The following is a 25,579-nucleotide window of genomic DNA, read 5'->3' as shown; positions in this document are numbered from 1 at the left end:
ATATAGGGAGAAGCCACCATGTCTCCATTTTCCTTTCTTTTTCCTTTTTATTTATTTATTTATTTTTAATTTATTTATTTTTGGCTGCGTTGGGTCTTCGTTGCCGCGTGCGGGCTTTCTCTAGCTGCAGCGTGCAGGGGCTACTCTTCGTTGCCGTGCGCGGGCTTCTCATTGCGGTGGCTTCTCTTGTGGTGGAGCACGGGCTCTAGGTACGCGGGCTTCAGTAGTTGTGGCACAAGGGCTCAGTAGGTGTGGCTCACAGGCTCTAGAGCGCAGGCTCAGTAGTTGTGGCGCACGGGCTTAGCTGCTCTGCGGCATGTGGGATCTTCCCGGACTAGGGCTCGAACCCGTGTCCCCTGCATTGGCAGGTGGATTCTTAACCACTGCGCCACCAGGGAAGCCCTTGATGTGGACCATTTTTAAAGTCTTTACTGAATTTGTCACAACACTGTTTCTGCTTTATGTTTTGGTCCCTTGGCCCCGAGGCATGTGGGATCCTAGCTCCCCAACCAGGGATCGAACCCACACCCCCTGCATCGGAAGGCGAAGTCCCAACCACTGGACTGCCAGGGAAGTCCCTGTCTCCATTATTCTAGTCAAAGTACTCCACTTGTTTCAGCTCTTTCTTGGGAGAAATTGTTCCCACTTCTTTGCCATCCTGTTCATCTATTTCTGGCTGTCTTCTATGTCTGTTTGAACATGTCGCACTCAGGATGAGCTCTGAGAGTTCAGATGGGGTCTGAGCAGTGCCAAATACAGCAGAACCATCACATGTGTTGCTCTGGACATGGGGGTTTCCAGTGCATTCAAAGGTCTTGCATTCCAGACTGCATGGATGCAACACTCTGAAATATCTATACAGGCCATGGGCCTTGGAGCCCTTTGACGTTTGTCTTCTTCCCTAGGGGGACCCTCAACAGTGGCATCTGAAACTCGTGTCCCATAAGTTAGGTTGCTCCACAGGACTGGAAGGCCTCTATTTAGGTCACGTGAAGTAAACTTTATGTACTTTAAAACTACTAATAATGGATTTTTGTCTTGCAAAGATCAAGAATTACTCAACCAGAATGACAGGTATATTGAATTTTTAATAAAGCACTGTGTTCATCTATCTTACTCATTTGTACATTAAGTGATTTAATAAAGGCCACCATATACTGAGCCCTTATAAGCATTATGCAAATGCATTCCGTACACCATCATACTTAATCCTCATAACAGCTCTATAAGGTAGGTTCTATTAATATGCACATTTTAGAGATGAGAAAACTAAGGCTCAGAAAGATTAGGTGACTTGTCCAAAGTCACCCAGCTAGAAGAGGTAGGGTTAGGACAAGCATTCAATCTCAGGTCATAACCACAACGCTCTCTCCAAGTGTACCCTGAGCTCTCCTTATCCTGTGTCCCATATGGTTTCCAAAACATGGTGCCAATATTGCAGCACTGATCACAGTCTGCCTTGCATTACAACTTTTGCTAAAACTCAATTTACATATTACAATTTTGGCTAAATTCACTTACATATTTCTTTGCAAGCCTTTGTTATACATAACAGGCTCTTCAGTTCAAAACATAAACATCTTAAGAATGTTGTCCATTTTATTCTACTTCTTTTGACTCCCCAATAGTGCCTGGTATGAAGTTTTTCCTATAGTCTGGCCTCAATGGACGTTACTTTATTGACACACATGATATCAAAGAATGCACAGCATGTAAGGAGGTACATCCACATATCTACAGAATTTCCTAATCATTTTCTTTTTTACCACATAAGGCATGAAAAAGGACAACACATCAAAGGCAATTTTCCAAATAAAGAAAGGAAAATTCAACAAAAATTTATTTTATACTGTCTAGATACAAGAAGCTGTAGTAGAGTGAGTCTGATACAAACATGAGTAAGACTGGTTTCTGCCCTCTAGTTGCCATCAAGAAAGCAAGGAAGGTGCTACTCCATCAGCTCATGAGTGCAGCCACCCTGTCATCTTTATTCACCTGTCCCCAGTGGCTGGCACTGTGCCTGGCCCCACAGACACTGTGCAGTAAATACATGTTGTTGAATGTATTACTTTCTTCAGAAAACAACAGTAAGTTCCTACTGTGTGCCAGGTACTATGCAAGTTTTCACACATGCGGTCTGAATTAAACCTCAGAACAATATGATGTGGTATGTCTTAACATCTCTATTTACTGATATGAAAACTGAGGCTTGAAGCAAAAGTTCTAATACCGTGATCAGTGTGGCAGTATTGGCGCTGCGCTCTGGGACATGGGAGAAGGAGAGCTCAGTTCACACTTGGATAACTTCCTGCTCCCAACTGCCTCATTCTTGATCCATAAAAACCAGCTGACCGATGGCCAAGAAGCACATGAAAAGATACTCAACATCACTAATTATTAGAGAAATGCAAATCAAAACTACAATGAGGGATCACCTCACTCCTGTTAGAATAGGCATCATCAGAAAATCTACAAACAACAAATGCTGGAGAGGGTGTGGAGGAAAGGGAACCCTCTCGCACTGTTGGTGGGAATGTAAATTGATACAGCCACTATGGAGAACAGTGTGGAGGTTCCTTAAAAAACTAAAAATAGAACTACCATATGACCCAGCAATCCCACTACTGGGCATATACCCAGAGAAAACCGTAACTCAAAAAGACACATGCACCCCAATGTTCATTGCAGCACTATTTACAATAGCCAGGTCATGGAAGCAACCTAAATACCCATCAACAGATGAATGGATAAAGAAGCTGTGGTACATATATACAATGGAATATTACTCAGCCATAAAAAGGAACGAAATTGAGTCATTTGTTGAGACGTGGATGGATCTAGAGACCGTCATACGGAGTGAAGTAAGTCAGAAAGAGAAAAACAAATATTGTACATTAACGCATGTATGTGGAACCTAGAAAAATGGTACAGATGAACCTGTTTGCGGGGCAGAAGTTGAGACACAGATGTAGAGAACAAACGTACGGACACCAAGGGGGGAAAACCGCGGTGGGGTGGGGATGGTGGTGTGCTGAATTGGGCGATTGGGATTGACATGTATACACTGATGTGTATAAAACTGATGGCTGATTAAAAAATAATAATAAAAACCATCTGACCTTTTAGTAAGGACCAAGCTTGCTCTAAGTGCCCAACAGGATTTATTGACGGCTGTGAGCATAGGCTCCTGGGCTGCGAGGCATCCCTCACCTGACTCACCTGGGATCATGGGCAGGAAGGAGGATGCAGATAATGCCTTATAGATTTTCATCTGATAAGGAGTTTAACCCACATTCCTTAGAGGCAAATCTTCACTCCTCCCCACTTCATATCAGAGATTTGGAAACCCCAATTTGAAGTGACTTTCTCAAGTTCATAGAATGAGCCATAAATGGTTGTTGGGTTTCCTAGGAGATTTGGTTCCCTTTCCAGCAGCAAAAACAACCAGGAAGTAGCTGTATCGGAGGCATGGCACGTCCAAGGCAGTCCAAGACTCAGAGCAGTGCTTCATGAACATATATTGGCCTGGCAGGAGGAGCCAACTGAGTTAGTTGTCAAAAGGCAGGTAATCCTTGAAGTTTACAGAGCACACTGACATGGAGAACCTGATCTGAGCTCGACAGTCTACCTCATGAGACAGAAATTTACACCACTTTACAGATAAGAAGACTGAACATGGCAGTGGCGTGTTGGCAGTGGTGTGGCTAAGGTCACACAGTTCAAAGGTGTTAAAGTCAGAATTCAAACCCAGATCTTCAGTCTCCAAAGCCTATGCTTATTCTTCCTGCTGCATCCTACTGGGCACAGGCTAGTTGTTCTCTCTCATCCATCTATCCATTCATTTTGCAAATATATAGTTATCAAGTGTCTTCAGTGTAAAGTTCTAACAGAAGAGATGGACAAAAGCTATTTAACAGGAAGCCAATATAGTACAGCAGGATATCTCTGATGGACCAGGGTCTCAGGACCTGAAAGTATCTTGGTTGCTTATGTATTCTTTTTTTATTATTGATGTCCCCCACTCTTAAAACTGTAAGTTCTAACAACCTTGAGGATCTTGTTCAGCACTTAGTTCCCAAGAGCCTGGAGCGGTGTCGGGCACAGAGCTGGCGGTGATGGCTGTGGTGAAGTGAAGCAGAATGAAGGAACAGGGAATGCTGGCTTCGGGGTCCTCCCCAGGAAGGCCTCTGGGAAGAAACAGCATTTGAGCAGAGACCGAGCGCAGTGAGGGAGCAAAAAGGGCCTTCGAAAGTCCTGACAGCGGGGACCACAGAGGCAAAGGCTCTGAGGTGGGGTCACATGTGACCTATTTAAGGAACTGGAAGAAGGCCCGGGGTCTGATGTGGAGTGGCCATGGGGGAGACAGTACAAGATGAAAGAGAAGACAGAGGCAGGCCAGGAAGAATGTGGGGCCTGGGGTCAGAACAACTGGATTTCAAATCGCAGTCCTGCTACTCACTAGCTATGAGACACTGACATGGTTCTGGAACCTTCCTAAAGCCCTGCCTCCCAGTTTTCTCCAAAGATTAACTGAAATGATACGGGTGAGGCACTTAGCATGCTTGGCTTTGTGGGAAGATGAGGAAAGCCTGGTCTCTATCCAGCAGGTGCTCACAGCCATGATGGGGACAGACGGCAATGGTGACATTTAGCATTTATTGAGCGTCCTCTCCATGCCGGTCACTCTGCTTCACCTCTGCTCACCTCCAGCAGCTCTGAAACAGAGACCTGAACAACTCCGATCTGTGAAGAGGAAAGTCTCGGAGAAGCTAGGTGATGTCACCACCACAGGTCTGTCTGACCCCAAAGCTGTTTGCTGTCACCACGGCACCCTGCCTTGCTAAGCCAGCAGGTAACCAGGAGTACGTCTAGATTACAATAAGGTGCTTCCGGCTCGGCCTGGCTGCTTCACAGAGGGTGGGGGGAAGGCATTTCAGCTGGTCCTTAAAGGAGTCGGCATCAGCCAGACCAAGGAGGAAAGGAGGGCATTCCGGGGAAGAGGGCCACCGTCTCAGACAAAGGCACAAAATGGGTTCTGAGAAAGGTGAAGAGCCCACTGACCCGTGACCCAAAGAGTGGTGGGAGACAAGTGGGAGATTCCATTAGGAGCAGACTGCAAAGGCCTCACCCACCAGGCCAAGAAGCCTGCAGGCAGCTGGGAGCCAGCCATGATTTTTAAGCAGTGGGGGAGTAACACGATGAGCTTTGTTTCTGAGGAACTGGATGAGAACAGGGAGTTTTGACTTATGCAATACCTGAAGAAAACACCGCCTGACTTATAAAGTGTCACTGGGTTTTAATAGAAGGCGTTATTCATTCTCTTTATATCAACAGTCTTTTGGGGCGCTGTGCTGAGGCCTATTTTAGGAACCTGCAGCTTTAGAAATGCTACATGAAAGAGCTGACGTGCCACACTCGCAGCTACCAAGGGAGGACAGGGCCCCAGATCCCTCTGGAGGTGCCAGAGCACACCCCAGTGTCCCCTCCCCCAGGCCCTGGTCGTTATCAGGAGAACCATGCCACCGGGGCCTGCTCCCGTCCCCCCATGCACCAGGATGCTGCTTTTCCTCTCTCCCCGGGACTCCCCATGGTGGTGACACACAGGATGCTGTGGAAAGTGGGCCCAGGAGGCGGGCAGCTGTGGCCTATCCAGGAGGTACCTCAGGTCAGTGGGTTGCCATGGCGACACCACAGGCCCCGCCCCAGGGGCTGCTGGGTTCCAGGAAGGGGTCCCTGCCCTGCCTCCAAGGGGCAGCCCCACGCTGCCGCTGCTTTTATTCCTTCCCTCGCCCACCAAACAGTGATTTAGTGCCAACTGTTTGCCAGGCTCTGAGGATCTAGTGATGAACATGGCAGGCAAGGTCCCTGCTCTCAGGGAGCTTATATTCTGTGGTGGAGACAGACAAAAACAAATAAGCAAGAGGACTTAGAGCACGGTGAGTGTTCTGAAGAAACGAAGCCCTGGAAAGGGATAGAGAGAGATGGGGGTGCTGTTTTAGGTGGCAGGGATGCTGAGGGCCTCTCGGAGGAGGTGATGTTGAGGCAACTGCAAAGGCCAAGGTGGGAGTGGGCTTGGAGGGTGTGAGGAAGAGCCAGGAAACCAGTATGGTGGAGGAGAGGAAGGAAGGGGGAGGGCAGTGCGAACTGAGGTCAGAAGGTTAGGAAGGGCCCGAAGTTTGCTGGCCAGAGTAAGAACTCCACATCTATTCCAAGTGTGCCAAGACGCTATTGGAAGGCTTTAACCAGGTGACATGAACTGCACTGGCTCAGAAAGGGCAGGCTGTGAGGGGACTTACATTCATTCATCCCACTGTCCGTTTATCAACTATTTATGCGCTAGCATGTTGCAGGCACTGAGCTATACAGTAGGGAGATAGCAGGGAACAAGACAGTTTCTGGCTTCATGGAAGGTCAGAGTTTAGTGCAGAAGTCAGCTATTCAATAATCACACAAATAGAGACATAATTACCAAGAAAGCCAGGGTAGAGAAAAAAAAAAGAAAGGTCTGACCTAATCTGTGAGAGTCAAGGAAGCTTCTCAGAGGAGGCAGCATTAAACTGACAGCTAAAGAGTAAGAAGACATGTGTTACTACCCCAGGGAAAAGAGGGAGGAGTGTTCCTGGCAGAAGGAACGGCATATGCAAAGTCCCTGAAGCTGGCAGAAGAATGACACGCTCAAGAAATTGACAAGCAGCCTGAGCGTGAATGGACACATTCATTCAGGTGTTAATTCAACATGTGTTTACTGAGACTATCCTGTATAACTAGCACTCTGTAACATGCTAAGGGGCATGTGCACATAAAAGCCCTGCCTCTGTACTCAGGGCTGGGTTAAGGAGTCTGGATTCTATTCAGTAGATGGTTGAGAACCTCTAAAAGTTTTTGAGTAGAGTGTGGCATAAACAAATCAGTTCTGTGGGCAGCTCCATCGGGGGCTGCTAAACACAATTTTAGTGGGGAGGGAAAGGGAAGCAGGAGACCATATCATTTATCATCTAAACCTGGACATTTCTGAGACTGAAAAGCAGTGTTAGTAATAATTTTGCCAGGACCATATGTGTAAACCAGGATTGTCCCAGGCAAACTGGGACTTAATGTCCCCCTAGTAGGAGGCCACTGCAAGAGTCTAAGTCTTCGATGCTTGAACCAGAACAGATGAGTGAGAAGAGAAAAGATAAGAACTCTACCCTCCTTCTAGCTAACTGTATCCACTCCTCTGGCCGATCCACGTGACCAGTGTCCCCATGTCTCTTCTTCATCAGCTGGGGTCTCAATCACCGCATGACGCAAGTGAGTCCACTAATGACACATCCTGGAACGTGGCCTCTCAATGAAGTACCATCATCCTCGTCAACATCATCATCAGAGCAATGACTTGCCCAAGATCACACAGCCAGTAAGCAGCTGAGCCAGGGTTTGAATCTGACTCTAACCTAACCATTAACTTATACTGTAATACGCATAATTACACATGCCTTAAAGTCTCATTGTGAGCACTAAGCTGTGTCTAAAACAATACCAAACACACAATATGTGCTCAGTAATGTTACTGCTCCTTCTTACTTCAGGAAAACTCAATATAGAAAACTCTAAAGTGGGCAAAGAGATTAATTAAGATGTCATTGTTTGCAATATACAAGAATTAGGGAGGGAACCCTGAAGGTACACCAATGCTGATATTTCACAGATCATGAACTCACCAACAGTCTCCAGAGACTAGAGAAAATTAAAGCTAAGGTGTTCAGTGCCATCTCCTGTCGAAGATAAACTTAATGTAAAAGCAGATCTCTGCTCTGAAAATATCTCTGGGAACACCAGAGTTAATGTACATAATTGCATAACCAGGTTGTAAAAATTTCATTTCCCCTCCACTTCTCGGGGGAGGGGGCATACCTACCCTTACCCAATGTTGGCAGACTTTTTCTTTGTTTCTATTGCTATTATTACAATATTATTAAAACAGAAAATCTGAAGAAGATTACTGGAGCCAAGGCTACTCGCTGTGCACATCATCTGGTATTGATTCTTGACATCACTGCCTTTCCTAGGTTTTTGTTTGTTTGTTTACCTCTCCTGCATTTCTTCTCACTGCCTGTATTAGAGGATGTGGATTCCCCCTCCGAAAACTCAGGAGTCAGGCACTCCTGGCTGCCGGACCCAAAGAAACTTCAAACTAGCCTGAACTTTTGAGATAAATCAACAAAATATCCTTCTCTTAAGCAAAGCGCTTTTTTCTTTCCTGTGTTAATCTATCGAAGAAATTATACTTTTTTTAAAAAATTTATTTATTTATTTATTTTTGGCTGTGTTGGGTCTTTGTTTCTGTGTGAGGGCTTTCTCTAGTTGCAGCAAGCGGGGGCCCCTCTTCATCGCGGTGCGTGGGCCTCTCACTATCGCGGCCTCTCTTGTTGCGGAGCACAGGCTCCAGATGCGCAGGCTCGGTAGTTGTGGGTCACGGGCCTGGTTGCTCCGCGGCATGTGGGATCTTCCCAGACCAGGGCTCGAACCCATGTCCCCTGCATTGGCAGGCAGATTCTCAACCGCTGTGCCACCAGGGAAGCCCTATACTTTTTAATGTTGAAAAGAGAAACATATTGACCCACAGTCCCACCCCTCTAACGTGTGAACTACTTGTCCTCTTTCTGCATTGCTCCCCAGCCTCGTGTACACCTGTGCACATGTGAACTGTAATCTCAGGGAATGTACAATTTCTATTCCTTTTCCTCTCAACATGCTATCATGCAGATTTCCCCTCTGCTGCTACAGTCCTCACGTTCGTCATTGTTTAATACATGCCCAGTGTTCCACTGAGCTAATGTTCCTATTTTTTACAATGTTTTAATGGACAACGTGGTGCAGGTAATGTTTTCTTTCATTTGGATCATTTCCTGAGAATCACCTAGGAGAAGGAAAAGTAAGCATGTGGGCTTCGTAACTAGCTACAGACGAATGGTCTGAGTTACAGCCTTAGTACTTACTAGTGAAATGACTTTAGGCAAATTCTCTAAACCTCAGTGTCCCCTTGTTTAAAATGTGAGTAATAATAATGTGCCTACCTCATCTTAGTGGTGTGAGATTGCAGTGAACAAATGCATGGAAAGCACTTAGAGCACAGTGCCTGGCACAGAGCACGTTCTAAATATATGGAACCGCTGTGAGTCCCAGGCACCTGTTTATGACTAAGGCACTTTTCCGGTTTGTTTGAATAACAAAGTAGTAGTGAAGGACACAGACCTTGGAGCTCAACTGCCAGGTTCAAGTCTGACTTCCTTGAAGTATAACCTTGGGTGAGCAACTCGACCTCCTTGAGCCTCAATTTTTTTAATCTGCAAAATGGGAGTGGTAATAATAGCACCTCATGGGGTTTGTATGACAATTAAGTGAATAAGGCACAGAGAATGTTTACATGGTAAGCACTATATAAGTCTTAGCTATTATAATTTTTATATCATGCCCACCTCCCAGGAATTACTCTTTAGTTCCTTCCTGTTATCATTCTTTCCGTTTGATTCTTGGATCTCTTGGTGCATGGCCTTGGGAGCCGGCAGGACACTAATTCTAATCCTCCCCTTACAAGGGACCAAGTAAATTCTGCAACCCTGGGCAAATTACTTAACCTCATGGACCTCAATTTTCTTCCTATATTAAAAATACTTACCCCATGAGGTTATTATGAGGATTAGGAGAAATAATATAAGCTCCTTAAGAGCTGACTGTACCTTATTCCCCACACTTAGGACGGTGCTTGGCACAGAAGAGCAGATCAATGACGGGAGAAGAGGAAGGGCTGAGAGGAGGCAGGGAAAGAAAGAAATGAATGAAGCACCAGCACCATGCCTGGCTCACAGGGGCTCAAGAGTGTCAGTTCATCTGCAGTTAATCTATCAAGTACTTGCTTGCATGGAGCCTTGAGCCAGCCTTCCTAGAAAGCAGGCAAAGAGATGCAGCATTCCTCAGAATATGAAGGAGGAATTGATTTATATCTTAAGTAAATACTCATCAAGCACTGACTTGTGCAAGACACTCTGTGCTAAGCACAGAGAATAATGACACAGGTGGAAATCTTGAGAAACAAAGGAAGAAGCATCAAGTAAACACTGAAAACAAGGATTGGAAGTATGTGCACTTTAGGCTCACGTGGATAAGAGCACCGCGAGGCAAAGTCAAGACAGTCAGAGCTCTATGTGGAAGGGAAACCACCAGCACCTTCATTACAACTGCATGTTTTTAATTGGTATGGCGATGGCCTGGTTTAAGAAAGCAGGACCAGCTTTGGTGCCATAACAACCTCAGTTCGGATACTCTCGCTGTACGAACGAATGCACGTACAGTGACTGAATCCCACAGAGTGGTAGTTTCACTAAGTATAAGATGGGAATGATCCTGCCCAGATCACAGGTTTATGAGGTTATGTACTGAAAAGACTGAATACAGTGGAAGTGTTGTGTAAAATGTTTTCTTCTCCTATGCAGTCCTGGGGGAAGGGGCAGAAAGGGGAATGGGGAGAAGGCAGGTCTTGGAAGCTACTAGGGGGACACAAGGAGAAGCAAGTGCTCGAAGCACCTTCTGTTTATTGAGCTTTTACAACATGCCAAGGCCCTGTGTGGACCCCTTTATATGCATTAGTTCATTTAATCCTCACAATACCCTCTAAGGTAGGTACTCTGCATGATCCCACTTTACTAACAAGCAAACTGAGGCTCAGAGAAGTCACGTGACTTGCTGAATTCATACATCTAGCCCATGGCAAAGCCGGTTCTCACTAAGTCTATGGGATTCTAAAGCCAGAGCAGTTAAATGATTGTATCAGTGATTGCAAACTCCCTGCTATTAATGATTGTATCAGTGGACTTCCCTGGTGGCGCAGTGGTTAAGAATCCACCTGCCAATGCAGGGGACACGGGTTCGAGCCCTGGTCTGGGAAGATCCCACATGCCGTGGAGCAACTAAGCCCGTATGCCACAAATACTGAGTCCACATGCCACAACTACTGAAGCCCGTGCACCTAGAGCCCGTGCTCCGTAACAAGAGAAGCCACCACAATGAGAAGCCTGCGCACCGCAACAAAGAGTAGCCCCTGCAAGCTGCAACTAGAGAAAACCCGTGCACAGCAATGAAGACCCAACGCAGCCAAAAATAAATAAATAAATGAAAAAATGAATAAATAAATATTTTGAAATATGATTGTAACAGTGATTGCAAACTGTGACATGCTACGCAATGGAAGGGGCTGTTATTTTAACACCCAAGGTTTTTATGCTTAACCTATTGTAAGGAAAATCATGTCTGTAAGTAAATAGGTAGGAAGCCTTTGATGATATAAGATGTCAAATTTGCCAGAGTAACTGGCAGGCGGGGGATACCTCCCCAGTGGTGGTGCCAGGTTGAACTCAGAAGCTCTGAGAACACTTAGAGATGAAAGGAACACCTGACATGAAGGTGCCCCCGCAAGAAGGAGCCCCCGTGGGTGCCCTCAGTCAGCAGTCTGCTGCCAAAGTCACATCCCGGTGCCCATGCCAGCCAGAAGCCCACTGACACCCGTGACAGTGTGCTCCAGAGAACTGCAGCATGAGCGGCCATCTCCCCCAGGATTAGGGGTGACTTGACCTCCTGAACTTCGTTATACAGTAGAGCAGGTGAGCTAGGATGGACATCTCCGAGGTCCTCCTTCTAACTCCAGGTCTTAGGAGGAAGGAGGCAGCCTGGCTTTGAAATCAGAATAATCTGTGCTCAAATCCTCGTTTGACACTAGCCATTTGGCCTGGACATGTTACCTAGGCTCTCTGCACCTCGGTTTCCTCTTCTGTAAGATGGGGAAAATAATGCCATCAGTTGGGTATGAAAATTAAATGAGTTAACATGCATAAGCATTTAGCACAGTGACTGGAAAAGATTATAAATGTTATTAATCTGCTACCCGATTTCAAAAAGGGAGCCACTTGATTAAAAAAAAGCAACTAATAATTTTGAAAATAATTCATTAAGGCAGCCTGCCGTCAATTATCAAAATAATTTGTGTAGTTCCCTCCTTCTCTCCCATCCTCCCTCTGTCCCTTCCTTCCTCCCTTGTCTCCTTCCTTCCTTCTTTCCTTTCTTTCTCTCTTCATTCCCTTTTCCTTCATTCTTTCCTTCTGAAAAACAATCTATGTATCAATATGTAGTCTCCAGGTACTATGTACAATCATACGGCTTTGGTGTTTTTTTCCTTTCTCCTTCTTTTTTACGTATGTCTCAATACTAAAAAAAACTCTGAACAGAACACAGACCCACAGGGAATCCTTTTTTAGGTTCCTCGTCTCTTGGATCTCTCTGGACCCCTCTGGACCTCTCTGCCCTGCACGCTTTCCCTGCTATGCTCGGGGCTCAACCAGCCTGAGTGAGGCTCACGCCTGTTGCAGGTGAGACCAGGTCCAGGCAGGCAGCTCTCCCCACTCCCAGTGCCTCCTCAGCAGTGCCCTGCAAGGTAGCTCAGGCGGAGAATGCCCTGCAGCCGGGGCACCCAGAGAAAACCCCAACGAAGCAGACAAATAATTCATTCTTCTAATCACAGCAAAGTTTTCAAACTTTAAAACGGAGACTTGATTAGAAGAAAAGCTGTGTTTTTTTTTCTAAAAGCCTGGCATTTCTGAAAAGGTCCCCTACCCAAACCACAGCAACCTCAAAAACTCTGCCCACTGAGTTGAAAATAAAAGTTCATGGAGACCAAAGGCCCTCTCACAACAACAGCTCAACGCTTTAGAAATCTTCTTTCCAATGCTTAAAAGTTTTCACATTTTAACTGAGGGCCTGAAGCCCTCTGGGATCTTCCTTCCTTGTAAACTCCCAGGGCTTTCTCAGCCAAAGTTATGTATTTTTTTATGATGTCTAATAATGCTTTGTGGAGAAACTATTTTGTTTTTGTAAAAGGAGCCATCAAGTAAAAGAAAAAAAAAATCCTAGAAACAGAAATTTTAGCTTTTTTTGTAGTCGTGTAAGAATGATACAAAATTACTTCATTTTCTTTTTGGTAGAACAAAGAACTTATAGAGGCGGCCAAATTCTCCCCCTGCCCCCACTCTGCATTTGTTATCAGCAGTGGAACTGAACACCAGAAAGAAAACACGGCGAAATATTTAAGGTGATCAATCAATTCCACCATAAACAGATCTGCGTTTACGCCACGGGCCCAATTCCGGAACTTTACAAAACCCCAACAACTTCAATAAGAATTTCACCTACCCATGAGCTCTGAGAACCAGTTCACAAACTATAAATACATCACATGTATCAACACCCCCAAATTTAGACTCATCATTCAGAAAAAGATGATGTGGAACTCAAATATCACCCCTGCTTTTTAAAAAAATTATAAATTCTGTAATTGTAACATTCAAAGAAACGCCTCCTTCTTCAGAAGTCTAATATTAGCTTGAAATGACTTCAGAGCCGTCACAAGATTCAAGACAAACGTGTTAACATAAGCTTCTCCACGAAATGCGTTCGTGCCTCAAAAATTGGTTGCTGGCGGTATAATTAGCAATCACTAATCACTCTTTAGATTATTCAAATGACAGTTCAAAATCTAGTCCAGGAGTAGTTCACTCGTGTTCACTGATACTGCATTTTCTCCAACATGATGGATTCAGGAGATCAATGCTTATGAAGTAGTAATTCTCCCTTCCAATTAAATAAAAATCTGCTATATTCATCAATCTCACTTAGGCTGAGTCTAAACAATGCTGACCTTTAGCACAATTGGGTAGTCAGAAAACACGCAGGGCACTAAGCCCTAACTAACCTTCACTGGGTTGAAGCCTTTTCAAAGGCTTTATTATCCCCTTGAATTAAAGCAAAACAATCACAACAATATAAACCCAACATGTCCAGGTTCACCTGTCTACTAATAATTATTGATTGCTCAGAGGCAGATTATGCTTTTACATTTTATTGAGGATTAACCAACCACAAGAGTGGAAACTATATACCTATTTTAAAGAAATTCTGCTCTGAGGATCAGATCTGACCACAGAAACAACGTAATCTACTGGCACAGGTAATCCAGCCCTGGTTGCCTAAATTCAGATCGTATTCAACTGAAAACAGAAGGGCTGAATTTCATTCTTTCTTTTCTGCTTTTTATGATCTTTCTCTCTCTCTTAAAGAAAGCTGTTAATATTTCAAAAGCCCAAAAACCACAACGTAGATAAAATCAAGTTATAAAGACAGAAACTGAACAAATGGACATTTTCTCCTCACGTTAGAAAAATATGCAAGAAAGGCCAAAGAACTAAACGAGTTTCCTGCTAAGGCGAGTTTCAGAGAAAGACTCCCTTGAAACTGGTTTCCCCTTCTTGAAAGTCAAGGGTAAAATGGTTCAGTCTTTAATAAAACAGTGATGCCTACAAGTATTGGGCAGCGGGGGGAGGGCAGTGGATGAAGAACGTGGGCCATCACATTCTAACTGGGAGGGCGTCAGGGGTTGTGCAGGGGCCTTCATCAGAGGTGTGCACCATACGTCTCCTCTGAGAGCTCCATGGAACTCTCTTGCAGGATTCAAATCCCAGTCAACAGGTGTTGCCTCTACAAAGACACATTTTCCACTTCCTTTAACAAACTGGAAAATGCAAGGGTGAAACCATGGCAAACAGAAGCACATAAAATGCCTTGTTCATGGGAAAGGTAGAGAAATGAAAATGACATGAATCCCTCAGCCTAAAACCTTTTAGAAGAGAATGATTTATCTTGACGTGAGAATTGAGACTATGTCTACGTGGTACAGAAAACATCTAGATATGCTGAAACAATCTTATTTTCAGCATTCTTATCCCCTTTTCCCAACTAGACACCTAGGATTTGGCACAGGAAGGCCAGATAGTTATTTTCAATCATAGTAAGGTCTGCCATTTACTGAGCAATTTCTAGGAGCCAGGCTTAACTTAAAGTGCACAATCTCATTATATCCTCTTTTTGTTCTTATTGAAGTATAGTCGACATACAATATTATGTAGTTTCAAGTGTACAACATAGTGATCCGACAAATACATTACCACACAATCACCATGACAAGTCCAGTAACCATCTGTCACCACACAAAATTATTACAGCATTATTGACTATATTCCTTATGCTGTTACAGTACCTCCCTGTGACTTATTTGTTTTATAACCGGAGCTTGTACTTCTTAATCCCCTTCACTTATTTCACCCAACAACCTCCCCCTCCCCAGTATATCCTCTTAAGAACCCTAGAAGGTAAAGAGTGGATTTTTTTCACAAAGAAGGAAGTTGAGGCTTGAGAACTTAGGTCATTTGCCCCGGGTCACACAGCTAGCAAGTGACCAAGCAGGGATTTAAATCTTGGTCTATCTGATAGCAAAGCCCATGTTCTTTTCATTAAAGCACACCCACATCTACCTGAAGTCACAGGGGAACACGTATCTGTGAATGACTTCTAGCTCTAATATATGGTTTGTTAAATTACCAAAAGGCTACATATATAATCACAGTACTTAATGGCTTCTGCCTCATTAGTTTATTCTGGCTGAGGTATGTCTGTATGTGAGCATGGATGAAGCCTAGACATTCACAGACACAAAGCGAATGGTAACTAAACTTCAAATGAATCCCCAAGAAGACTACAGTGCATTTCATATCTGTAGTAAAGATGTGTCCCTTTATGTCCCTATTTTTGCCAACGATAATTTACAATTTTGTCTTCACAGTATAAAAGACTATCCTAACACTTTCTAACAGGAAGAAAATAGCATGCTTTTGCTAAAATAATATACGCTTTCATTGGACATCCTTTCCAACACAACCCTCTCCCTCACTAAAACAAAAAAGAAGAGAAAGACAGTATAGCCTTGTGACTAAGAGTGTGGATCACTGCAGGTTAGGGTACTTACCCCCTTCAAGGATATCCTTTATCTGCCTCCATTTCCCATTGCATAGAATGGAATGGATAATAATAGTACCCCTAACATATATTTTAAAATACAACTAATAATGAATTTAAAGTGCTTAGTACATGCCCGGCATGTGAAAGGCACTTGACAAACATTAGCTTTAAAAATGAAAACAAAAACCTAGGTTTATTACTTGCATTCTGTCTCAGGAAAGTTTGGCACACACGCAATTAAGATCGATCTTGCTTCCCATGCAGTCAAGGTATGTCTCACAGCCCAACTTCTAGAGCTCAGAAACTTTTCAGTTTTGAGCCTGTTTGTTTCCTCCTTTAAACTGCGAATGATAACAGTTCCTTCTTCGCAGCGTTGTTGTGAGCATTACCTAGATAATGCATTTAAATTAAAATGCTTAGCAAAGTGAAAACATATAGTAAGTATTGAATATGTTATTTATTATCACTTTCTCATTGCAGACTCACAACAGCCCTATCAGACAGTTCTCTCAATTCTGTAAGAAAATTGAAGCTCAGCAATATCTAGCTTCCAGACCGAAGACACACAGCTTCATGTGGCAGAAAGGCACCCTGTGAAAGGTAGCAGCCTCCCCATCACCACACTCTATCTTCATTAATCTAGTGTTTTCTCTTCATAGTACGTATCACTAGCTGAGGTTATCTATTTTTGTGTTTATCTGTTTGTCTGTCTAGAATTTATGCTCCAGAGGAGCAGAGATGGCATTTTAAAGCTCAGCATTTAGCAGAATGCAGGGCATGTAGAAGACACATAGAATTCTTGAATGAACGGATAGATGAAACAAGCTAAAATTTGCCCAAAGTCTATAACTCTACTCAACCTTTATGATGCACTGCCTCCTACCACTGCCATCATTTAAAATCCTCTTCAAATCCAGAATCATATGACAACTTCAGAGACATTTTCTCTGGAGCTCAAAGACACAACATTCCTTGCTCCTCCACTCTCATCCATGCATTTCCCTTCTCACCAAGTGGGACTCAAATCCACCTGGCAGCCAGTGTCATCACCAAGCCCTGCCAGGCTAGCACTCTACCAGTGTCCGGCTGAAGCAGGCAGGGTGGGGCGAGGGAACGGGCTCTCCCAGGCTGGCCTCCGATCTAGCTCTGCCACGTACAAGTTGTGACCCTGTGCAAGTTCCAGACCCTCTTTCATCCTAAAAAGGGACAACGCAGAACTGCTGTCAGGCTTAAATGGCTAATGTGTGGAAAAGTGCCTGTTAACGGGGTTGCCATATGGTGGGTGCTCAACAACAGAGAGCAACCTTTCCTCCAAGCCCCAAGGGGACACTATTTTTCTGTCCCTTGTAGCGCTCACCACTCTCAGTATGTCCATGCCTTCCCTCATCAAAACGTTTTAAAGTCCTTGACAGTAGGGACTGTGGCCTTATTCATCCCCAGGCTCTGCCACCCAACAGGTGCTCAGTGAGCGAGACTGAATAAAACCTCCGATAAATTCACCCAAAGTAATTTTTTTAACTTTTACCTGACACCTCCAAATTATCTGTCTTTGAGTTATTCTCTCCCCTAACGTTGATAAAATTGCAAAGACATCTCAAATAGAGCGGGGTGTGGGGAGAAGCAACGTCAGAGATTCTCCCCCCCCACCGCCTTTTCCATCCTGCAGGGCCGTGCATCCCTGGAGGGGCAGCTGAAGAGTGTCCCTAGTAACCTGTACAGCAGGCAGGGCAGGCTCTCAGGGGCCTATGCAAGTGGAGACCTGACTGTCTGGCGTCCAACTTGTGATGTCACCATTCCATACCTTTTCAGCCTTTTTTTTTGTTTGTTTGTTTTGTTTTGCACAGACACCAAGGCAAACACACACATCAACTTGACTTAGAATCACGATTTTGCAGTGTTGGAAATACAAGAGAAACCCTGTGCCTGATGCAGGTCACAATAATACCTCTCTCGTGGAGCGCTTGTGAGGATCAATGTGTGATGAACTACTTTATAAACCTAGTACCAGGCAGATATCACAGACACGGGCACGTAAGTTAGTCATACACTTTCAGACAGACCGTGGCAATCTTTACATCCAATCCGTTCATTTACAGATGAGGCGACAGAGTCTGGGGAGAATGGAAGGACTCCTCTGCTGAACATATCACCAGGAGGGGTGGCCAGGTGTGAGAAGAGCCTCACCTCTTCCTAAAAGCTTGAGCAACGGAGGGTGAAGTCTGGTGTACTCTTGACAGCAACATCTCACCACATGGGCCAGTGTGGCTTCTTATCCAGCATCTGTGGGGGTCTGTGATGCTGGCTTCATCACCCAGAGGCATTTCAGTGTTGACGCCGGGTACAGCCCCATAAAATCTAACGCCTTAAGGGACGCACCTCAGGTGTAACTGAGAAAGGCAATTGCAGGTCCTTAAAAGGGGGTTATTCAAGGTTCTTGACTCTTAAAATCCTAAATGACTTGTAAAAATATTTTAGTATATTATTAGTTTGGGGAGAGAGTCACTAATTGTGCAGTGGATCATAGTTCAGACAGTGGTAACCTGGGTTCTATAACAAAGAGGGATACGTCTAACTTGTCAGAGAATCCCAGTCTGTGAGCTGTCTTACCCTTCATTTTACAGGCAATTAAAATTAATCTTGTAAAGGCTAGAAGATTTACCTGAAGTATCATTACAAGTGGCTGAGTCAGAATGATAACCCCGAGCTTTCCTCACTGTACAAAGGAGGAAAAAATCCGGAGGATCTTCTCTTCAGTACCCTCCCCACCCCTCCAAAGGAGAAAGCACCTCCTTCTCTTCTCTTTCCCGCCTTATCCTAACCCCTTACCCTTTCAGATCCAGTTTAGGGTGGGGGGGGGCGATGAGAAATTCATCTGGGGCGACCCACGGGTCGTGGGGAAGAAAAGCCAGAACCTTTCACGTTGGTGAGCCTGGGGCTCCTGGGGGGGGGGGGGCGGGCGCACTGCCCAGCTGGCGCCTAACTTCGGGATGGGGAGGGAGGCTGGAAGAGAACCCAGAGGAGGAGGGGTGGGAGAGAGGGCGCGCAGGAGGGCTGAGAAAAGGTGTAGCTGCTGGAGAGAAATTAGAGACCTCGGCGCCTCTGGGAAGCAGGATGGTCCAGCTCTCACACAGCGGCGGGGAGGCCCCGTGCAAACTCCTCTCTCCTCCTCGTACTCGGCCTTTTGTTGTCGGCCTCTGCCTCTGGCTCCTGCTCATGCCCTCCGGTCCCCTGCCCCCCCTGAAGTCACCCCGACTGCACTCATAATATTTTGCTTTGCGCTGGGTCTGTTTTCCACCACCAACTTCCAGCAGTCTCCATGGCGACGCGCTGGGGAGGGGGGCGGGCGCAGCTATGGAAATCTCAGGGCCTAGCCGCCGGGCGGCCCCTGCAAACTTTTCCGGGTCTCCAGGACCTACAGGCCGGGTGGGAAAGAGCGTTGTCCCGGGCCGCCGCACCAAGTCGCGTGCGGGGCTCCCCGAGCCCGGCCTGCACCCGCGTCCGCGCTGGCTAGTGCTGCAGCCGCCCGGACAGGGGACCTGGGGACCACGCGGCTCTTACTTGACCCTGATGCCAAACCCAGACGTCGGCACTTGGCAGGTGGCGAGGGTGGGGCTAGCATGCCCCCTTTACCGGCCACACACACACACACACACACACGCCGAGGAGGGCGAGACAGTCTGATTTGGGCGCGGGGGCAAAGTTCAGAGCCCCGACCCCTTGTTCCCCGAGCTCGCAGTCCGGGACCCGGGGCTGGAGAAGACGACTGCTTTCCTAGGCCCGGGGCCTCTTCCCACCCGGGCGCTCTCTGCCCCGCCGGCCCCACGCCAAAGCCACTGAAATGTCCCCACCTGCGGGCCCTCGGAGCCAGGTCGGGCCTTGTGCTGAGCCGGGGGCCTGTACACCAGAGTGCCTTCCCGCCGTTGTGGCCCAGGGAGCTCAAATACGGCTGTAGGGGTGCTTTGGCCGCTCTGGGTTTTGGAGGTCGCGGCGGAAAGCGGGTAGAGGCAGAAGTTTCCAGGTCGGGTTCGTCAGTGCCCCTTTGTAAGGCGCCATCCCGTTTAACAAGAAACAACCCTTCTGTTGCGTAGGCGACCAACCTGGCCCCGGCCCACTTTGCACAAGTTCTCCGTGGCCTAAAACTCTACCTACTTTCCCTCCACCCCGCCCCTCGTTCTCGAATTTCCAGGTACCTTGAGTAACTGAGCAACGCTCGTCTGGGAAGGGCAGCCGGGATTGGAGCCACAGGCCACGAACACGTAGGCGCCGGCGGCGGCCCTCGTGGGGAGGGCGGGCCACACGGGGCTCGGCGCAGAGTTTGCGCGGCGCGGGGCTGAGGCGCGAGCCGGGAGCGACGCAGCTGCAAACCGCGCACCGGGCGGAGGGCGCGTCGACCGCCCCACGCGTGCGCCTGCGGCCTCCGCCGCCTCCCCGAGCCCGGCTGCGCTGCGGGCCTCCTGGGAGAGGAGCTCTGCTTTGTGGCACTCGGCGGCGGGCTAGCCCAGGGCCCAGAGGCGCGCGCCGGCTCCCCGGCCTCCTCCGACGGGGCATTGTCTCAGTCCTCACACTTGTTGAGTATTTTGGGAAAACTTGAGGAATATATTACCGCCTCGGTGCGCGGAACAAAGGGGCGCGTTTCCGCAGGTCACGCTGAAGGGGCCCCCAGGCGGACCACTAGAGCCCCGGCCCCTGCAAAACTGTCCTCCCGGGCCCGAGGCACGTTGCGGGAATTTTCCTTTTAAGAGGAGGGGACGGAGGCCTGGCCCGCCGGCCTCTCCGACCCCGGACGCTCCGGACATCGCCCCAGCACTTGCTGCGAATCGATTGTTCCAGCCCTTTCGGAATGAAATAATAATAACTATAATATTCGTGGTTCTGCCGTAAGATGTGCGCGCAATCTGCCGTAAAAGGAGCAGAATCGAACTGCTCCAAGGAGCACAGGTCTCAGCAAGCCGGGGAGAAAGGACCTTTACATAACAAGGGAAACTCCAAAGAAAAGCTAATTGGATTAAGTTCTCTGGAAGCGAGGTGAGGAAAGGTCCTGGATCGAACCGCGCCGAGCCGCACTTCCCTTCTCGTCGGTTTTGCAAGCCCGAGTGAAAATGTCACCTGGTGCGCCTCGTGTCATTTCTTCACGCTGCCGTTTCCCAGAACTTTTTGAGTTCAGGATGGCGATCTAGGGATGTCTCAGATTTTCGAAAAGGGGAGGGGAGTGGATGGGAGAAAAGATTTCAGAACCCGTTGGGGGTGTCTGCTGTAAGTAATGACCAGGTGTCTCCACGACCACTAGCTGGAGGACAGAAAACAGAACGTTTCCACAACCCCGCAGCTCTCCCCAGAACGCACCGAGAAGCTCCAGTCGTGTGGAAGGGGTGGCTAAAACCCCCAGCTGGGCCATGGCTGGTGTGGGGCGTGGAGACCCCAAGTCCCTACGTGGACCCCTTGCAAATACTTGGTCGCAAACCATGCAGACGTGGGTTTAATTTTGTTCAAGGATATTAACCTCTAAAGTTGGGGTGCTCAGGAGTTGCGTAGTGACACTAACACTTGGCATAGCAGTATGCAGGGAGGGTCTCTTTTCCCTCTCTGGGCGCCCTCTTTACCCCTAGTGGAGAGGATCCAGCAGGGCTGGCCGCGCACTCGCAGCCGGGCGGGCGGCAGGCGATGCCTCTCCTTACCTTCGTTTGTCATTGCACATAGTAAGGAGTTCCGCGGGGCTCAGCCTTTCCCCACTCCCAGGGGACCCACACCCACTCGGGAGAGCGCAATGGAGAGGGACTTAGCTCTTGAGATCAGAGACAGACAATTACCCTGGAAAATCAAAGATACCCCTGGTCAGAGGGGGTGGGCGTCTTGTCCACCAGGGCCCCAGCAGAAGCCAGGAGAGGCTGGAAATCTTTCTGCAAGGACGGAAGAAAGACCATCTGGGGCAATGCCCGGATGACCCCTACTCCCACCCCACATCCATTTCCAGCCTGCTTCGGAGTGGAGATGGGGAAACAATCGTGTGGTGTTTATTTGCTCAGGGAGGAGTCGCGCGTGTGTTAGGGGATGGCAGAGGCTGGAAGGCACTTGTTGCTCCGCGCTGCAAAGTCCAGCAGCGGATGCTCCTAGGCAGCCCCTCCAGCATCGCGTCAAGCTGCTGCCTCGGCCCAGGCTGCTCTCACTGCCCTGTTTCTGCCTCTCCCCAAGAAACGCCAAGGCTGCAACCAAGCCGGGATAGGACTGCACTGGTTGGAAGACTGCGGCTGGGGGAGGTGAACTTCCAGAGAATTTCTTTCACCTGGAAGGGGCATAGGGAGCATAACTCTGATCTAGAAGTTTGGCGGCTCTTCAAAGGCGCTAGAACTGGGAGGTGGCGAAGACTCTACTGGAGAAAGAACCGAGACGCTGGGCTTTTTCGTTGTAAGAGATTCCTTGGCTTGCTTTCTCTGTTGTTACGGACGGCCGCAACCCCAAAACCTGATGCCCACAGCCAACAGACCCCAAAGTGCCGAGCAGTTTGCAGACCCAGACGCCAGGCCTCTCGCCAGCCGCTCGGCGTCTTGTCCTCCCTTCAGCAGAATTACGATCCCCAAGCAGAGCGCATCGTCGGGTGCCCCTTCCGGGCAAGGAGGCTACACCCCGCCTCGGGCGGCCCGGGGCTCCCTCCTCCAGACCAGGCGCGGATTCCCCAGGACCACCGGGTTCGCCGCCGCCACTCTCTCCAGCTGCGCATCTCCACCAGTCGGAGCCTCTGTCCCCACCTCCCAGGCGCTGTGCGGAGCCGTCGCCCTCCCCCGCCTGTGGGGCGTTCCGCTCGGCTTCCTGGCCCTAGCCACCAGCTCCAGAGCGCACCGCTATTCCGGGGCCCCCAAACCGGGGGAGGAGCCGGGCCCGGGAGGGGGCGGTCGGCTCGCAAAGTTTCTGCAAGTGGCACCTCGAGCTCGCCGCGAGCCAGCGAATCTTTACATAACTTTGTGTCCGGGGCTAGCAAAAGCGCGCTCCTCAGCGCGCGCGCGCGCGCACACACATTTACACACACAGTCACACGCTTACACACGCGCACACTTCCACGCATCCGCTTACAGACATCGCACATCGCATGGGATTGAAAACTTCTGCAGGCTCCGTTATTTCCTGGGGTTCCGCTGTCAAGTTGACCCTTCTGAACTTTTTGCGACTCTTGCTGAAGTTCCCCTTCTACCTCTTCTTTCCCTCCCAATGTCTCCCCCCAACCCCCACCAGGACTAACCTGTGGAATCCATGTCGGGTTCCTCCAGTAACCCACAATGCATGCTCTTCCCATGGACAGCACAGGCGCCCCCCAAAAGTCCTGATGTTTGGGGGTCCCCTGTGCTAGAGCTGCCCAGGGAGGAAGGGAGGAAGGAGGGGAGAAGGAGAAAAGGACGCAGAGAGTGCAAGGACGGAAGGATAAAGAAGAAAAGGAAAAGGCAGAAAGAGAATGGAGAACAGAGAAAGAAGAAAAGAGGAGAGAGAGAGAGAGAAGGGAGAGAGCTCGGAGAAGGGGGAGAGAGAAAGAGCGAGCGAGCAAGGGGACACTCAGTAATCCAGCCGGGCAAAGCCAAACCCGTCAAAATGTTTGCGGATGTTTCATGGGAAAAAGCATCATTTTATAGGAGCCCCGATGGGAGCAATGTCATTGATAGGCCAGCCGGCCTGATGAATGGCCGCTCGTCAGATGGGGCCGTGGCGAGGCGCACTGTGAAGCCCATTGTGGGCCTGTTTTGAATAAGAAAAGCCTCCTCCGAAAAGGGGGGCTCAGAGCGACGCAATCCCAGCCCTCCGACTTCCCCCTTCTATTATAGCATTAGCAACGTTTTTCTTATTTAAAGTTCCAGAGGCCTTCTCCAGCCTTCGCCCGGCACTCATTATAGGCGAAATCAAAATTGGCTTAGATGTGGCCCCCTCCCCCCTGCCCCCCTCCCCCGATCCGGCCAGGCGCGGCGCAGGCTTGGGGGGTGGGCAGGGGACTCCGAGGAGCCTGGGGAGTCGCCTACGCGGCCACGAGTGGGCCCCACTCCTTTCCCTCTTCTCTTGGGCCCCCCAAGTTTGGTCCCGGGTTAGATTTTGAGTGGGAGCCCTGGGGATGAGGTAAGCCTTGACTCCCTTCCACGCGGATCCGCGGACACGCGTGGGGGAGTGGAGAGCGCTGAAAGGGGGAGGGGAAGGGGAACTGCAGCCCTAAGACCCCACCCCCACCCCGGGCGGCGAGAAGGCCGCTTGGCAGGGAGGGTGTGAGGCGCTGACTCATCTCCAGAACTTTCTCTATCTTCTGGGTGTATCTGCCTCTCTCTCCGCCTGCCTCCCTGTCTCTGTCTCCCTCTGTCCTTCCCTCGTCCTCTGTGTCCTTCTATGTCTCCGGTTTGGGCTGCGTGCGTTTCGGTCCAGCCCCTGCCCCCTCACCTCTTTGTCTCTCCCTAGGACTCTGCCCCTCTCTGTCTCTATCCCCCTTGGTCTCTCTGACACTCCCCGCAGCCCCCGCCTCTTCCCGTAACTCTGTCTGTCAGTCTGTCTGTGTCTCGGTCCCTTCCTCCCTCCTCCCGCGCCCGCCCCCAGCCAGACACGAAGTTTGCGAGAAGCCCGGGCCTGCGAGTGGGGACGCGGTTTTCCCAGGGACCCCCTCCTCGGCTGAGTGTAGAGTGCAGAAAGAGGGGGGCGAGGAGCTGGGGGGCTGGAAGTGGAAGTGGGGGGGCCGGCTGCGTCTCCGCGGGCCCCGATAAAGTGGCTGTTCGCGGGCCGGCCGCGCTGTGATTAGAATATGAATGGGGCTCGGCGGGCGGAAGAGAAAGGCGGATTACCCGGGTGCTTTGACCATGGACAGAGGCAGCGCCGGCCCGGCCGCGGAAGGGGCGGGGCGCGCGGGAGGGGTCCCTAACTCAGGGCGAGGGAGTCTCTAACCCGGGACCCCAAGCAGGGCGCGGCTTCCGCGGTCCCTCCGAAAGCCCCCCCCCCCGTCTGCCCTCCTAAGTGGGACAATGTTGGGATGGGGGGCGAGGGGCCAGCACGTGCCGAGTTAAGGTCACGGTGCGGAAGAAAGGAGGCGGCGCGGAACGCGGGCTGGAGAGTACGGGCTTAGCGTATTTCGGAGAGCTGGGTTCGAATCCCATTCGATAAATGCTTTACTCTTTATGGGCCTCAGTTTCCTCGTCTGTAAAATGGGGCAAAGATGTCCCCTCTCAAAGTGTGGGGTAAGATTAAACGAGGTAGTGGATGTAAAAGGGGCTGAGTATTCGCTGTTCTCTCTACTTGGAACTCTCCTTACCATCTACCTCCTCCCAACACGTCCCCGCGTGACCGGCTCTTTCCCACCACCCTGATCTCAGCTAGCGTCGCCTCCTCGGAGTGCGCCTGACCACTCTGTTGTGAGGCGCCCCTCTTGCTCCGGCCGGTGCCTGGTTCATTACCCGTTTGTTTCTGCAGGAACACCGTGCACAGCCGTTTGCTCAGAGCCCAGAGCAGCGCCAGGCACATTCTTTCCGGCCGCGATGGCTGGTGAAGGGAAGGGGGGTATGAAACCAACCAAAGGCGACGGTGGTGATCACCGCACGTGGTCGTGGTGTGCGTGGTGGCAAAGACCGCGGGATTCCAAGTCAGAAGATCAGAGAGGCCGGGTTCTCCTTTCTCAGCCTCAGTTTTTCCCTGGACGAAATGGGGCGAATGATAAAAACCTCCACCAGCCAGCTGCACGGGCCCATTGGGAGGT

At 49.0% G+C, this 25,579-nt stretch overlaps 1 protein-coding gene across 1 annotated transcript in view; it reads right to left on the bottom strand.

Annotated features, from left to right (window-relative positions):
• Window positions 1–23,150, bottom strand: part of RFX4 (regulatory factor X4) — a 163,485-nt gene extending 140,335 nt beyond the window's left edge. The window contains exon 1 of the mRNA XM_068560654.1: window positions 23,108–23,150. Coding sequence (XP_068416755.1) covers window positions 23,108–23,150 — 43 coding nt within the window. The remainder of the gene's footprint in view (window positions 1–23,107) is intronic.
• Window positions 23,151–25,579: the final 2,429 nt, after the last annotated feature.

The sequence above is a fragment of the Eschrichtius robustus genome, chromosome 13 (genome assembly GCF_028021215.1).
Source record: "Eschrichtius robustus isolate mEscRob2 chromosome 13, mEscRob2.pri, whole genome shotgun sequence".
In the NCBI taxonomy this organism is placed as follows: Eukaryota; Metazoa; Chordata; class Mammalia; order Artiodactyla; family Eschrichtiidae; genus Eschrichtius; species Eschrichtius robustus.
The sequence above is the reverse complement of the archived record's forward strand: the minus strand, read 5'-3'. Positions and strand labels throughout refer to the sequence as shown.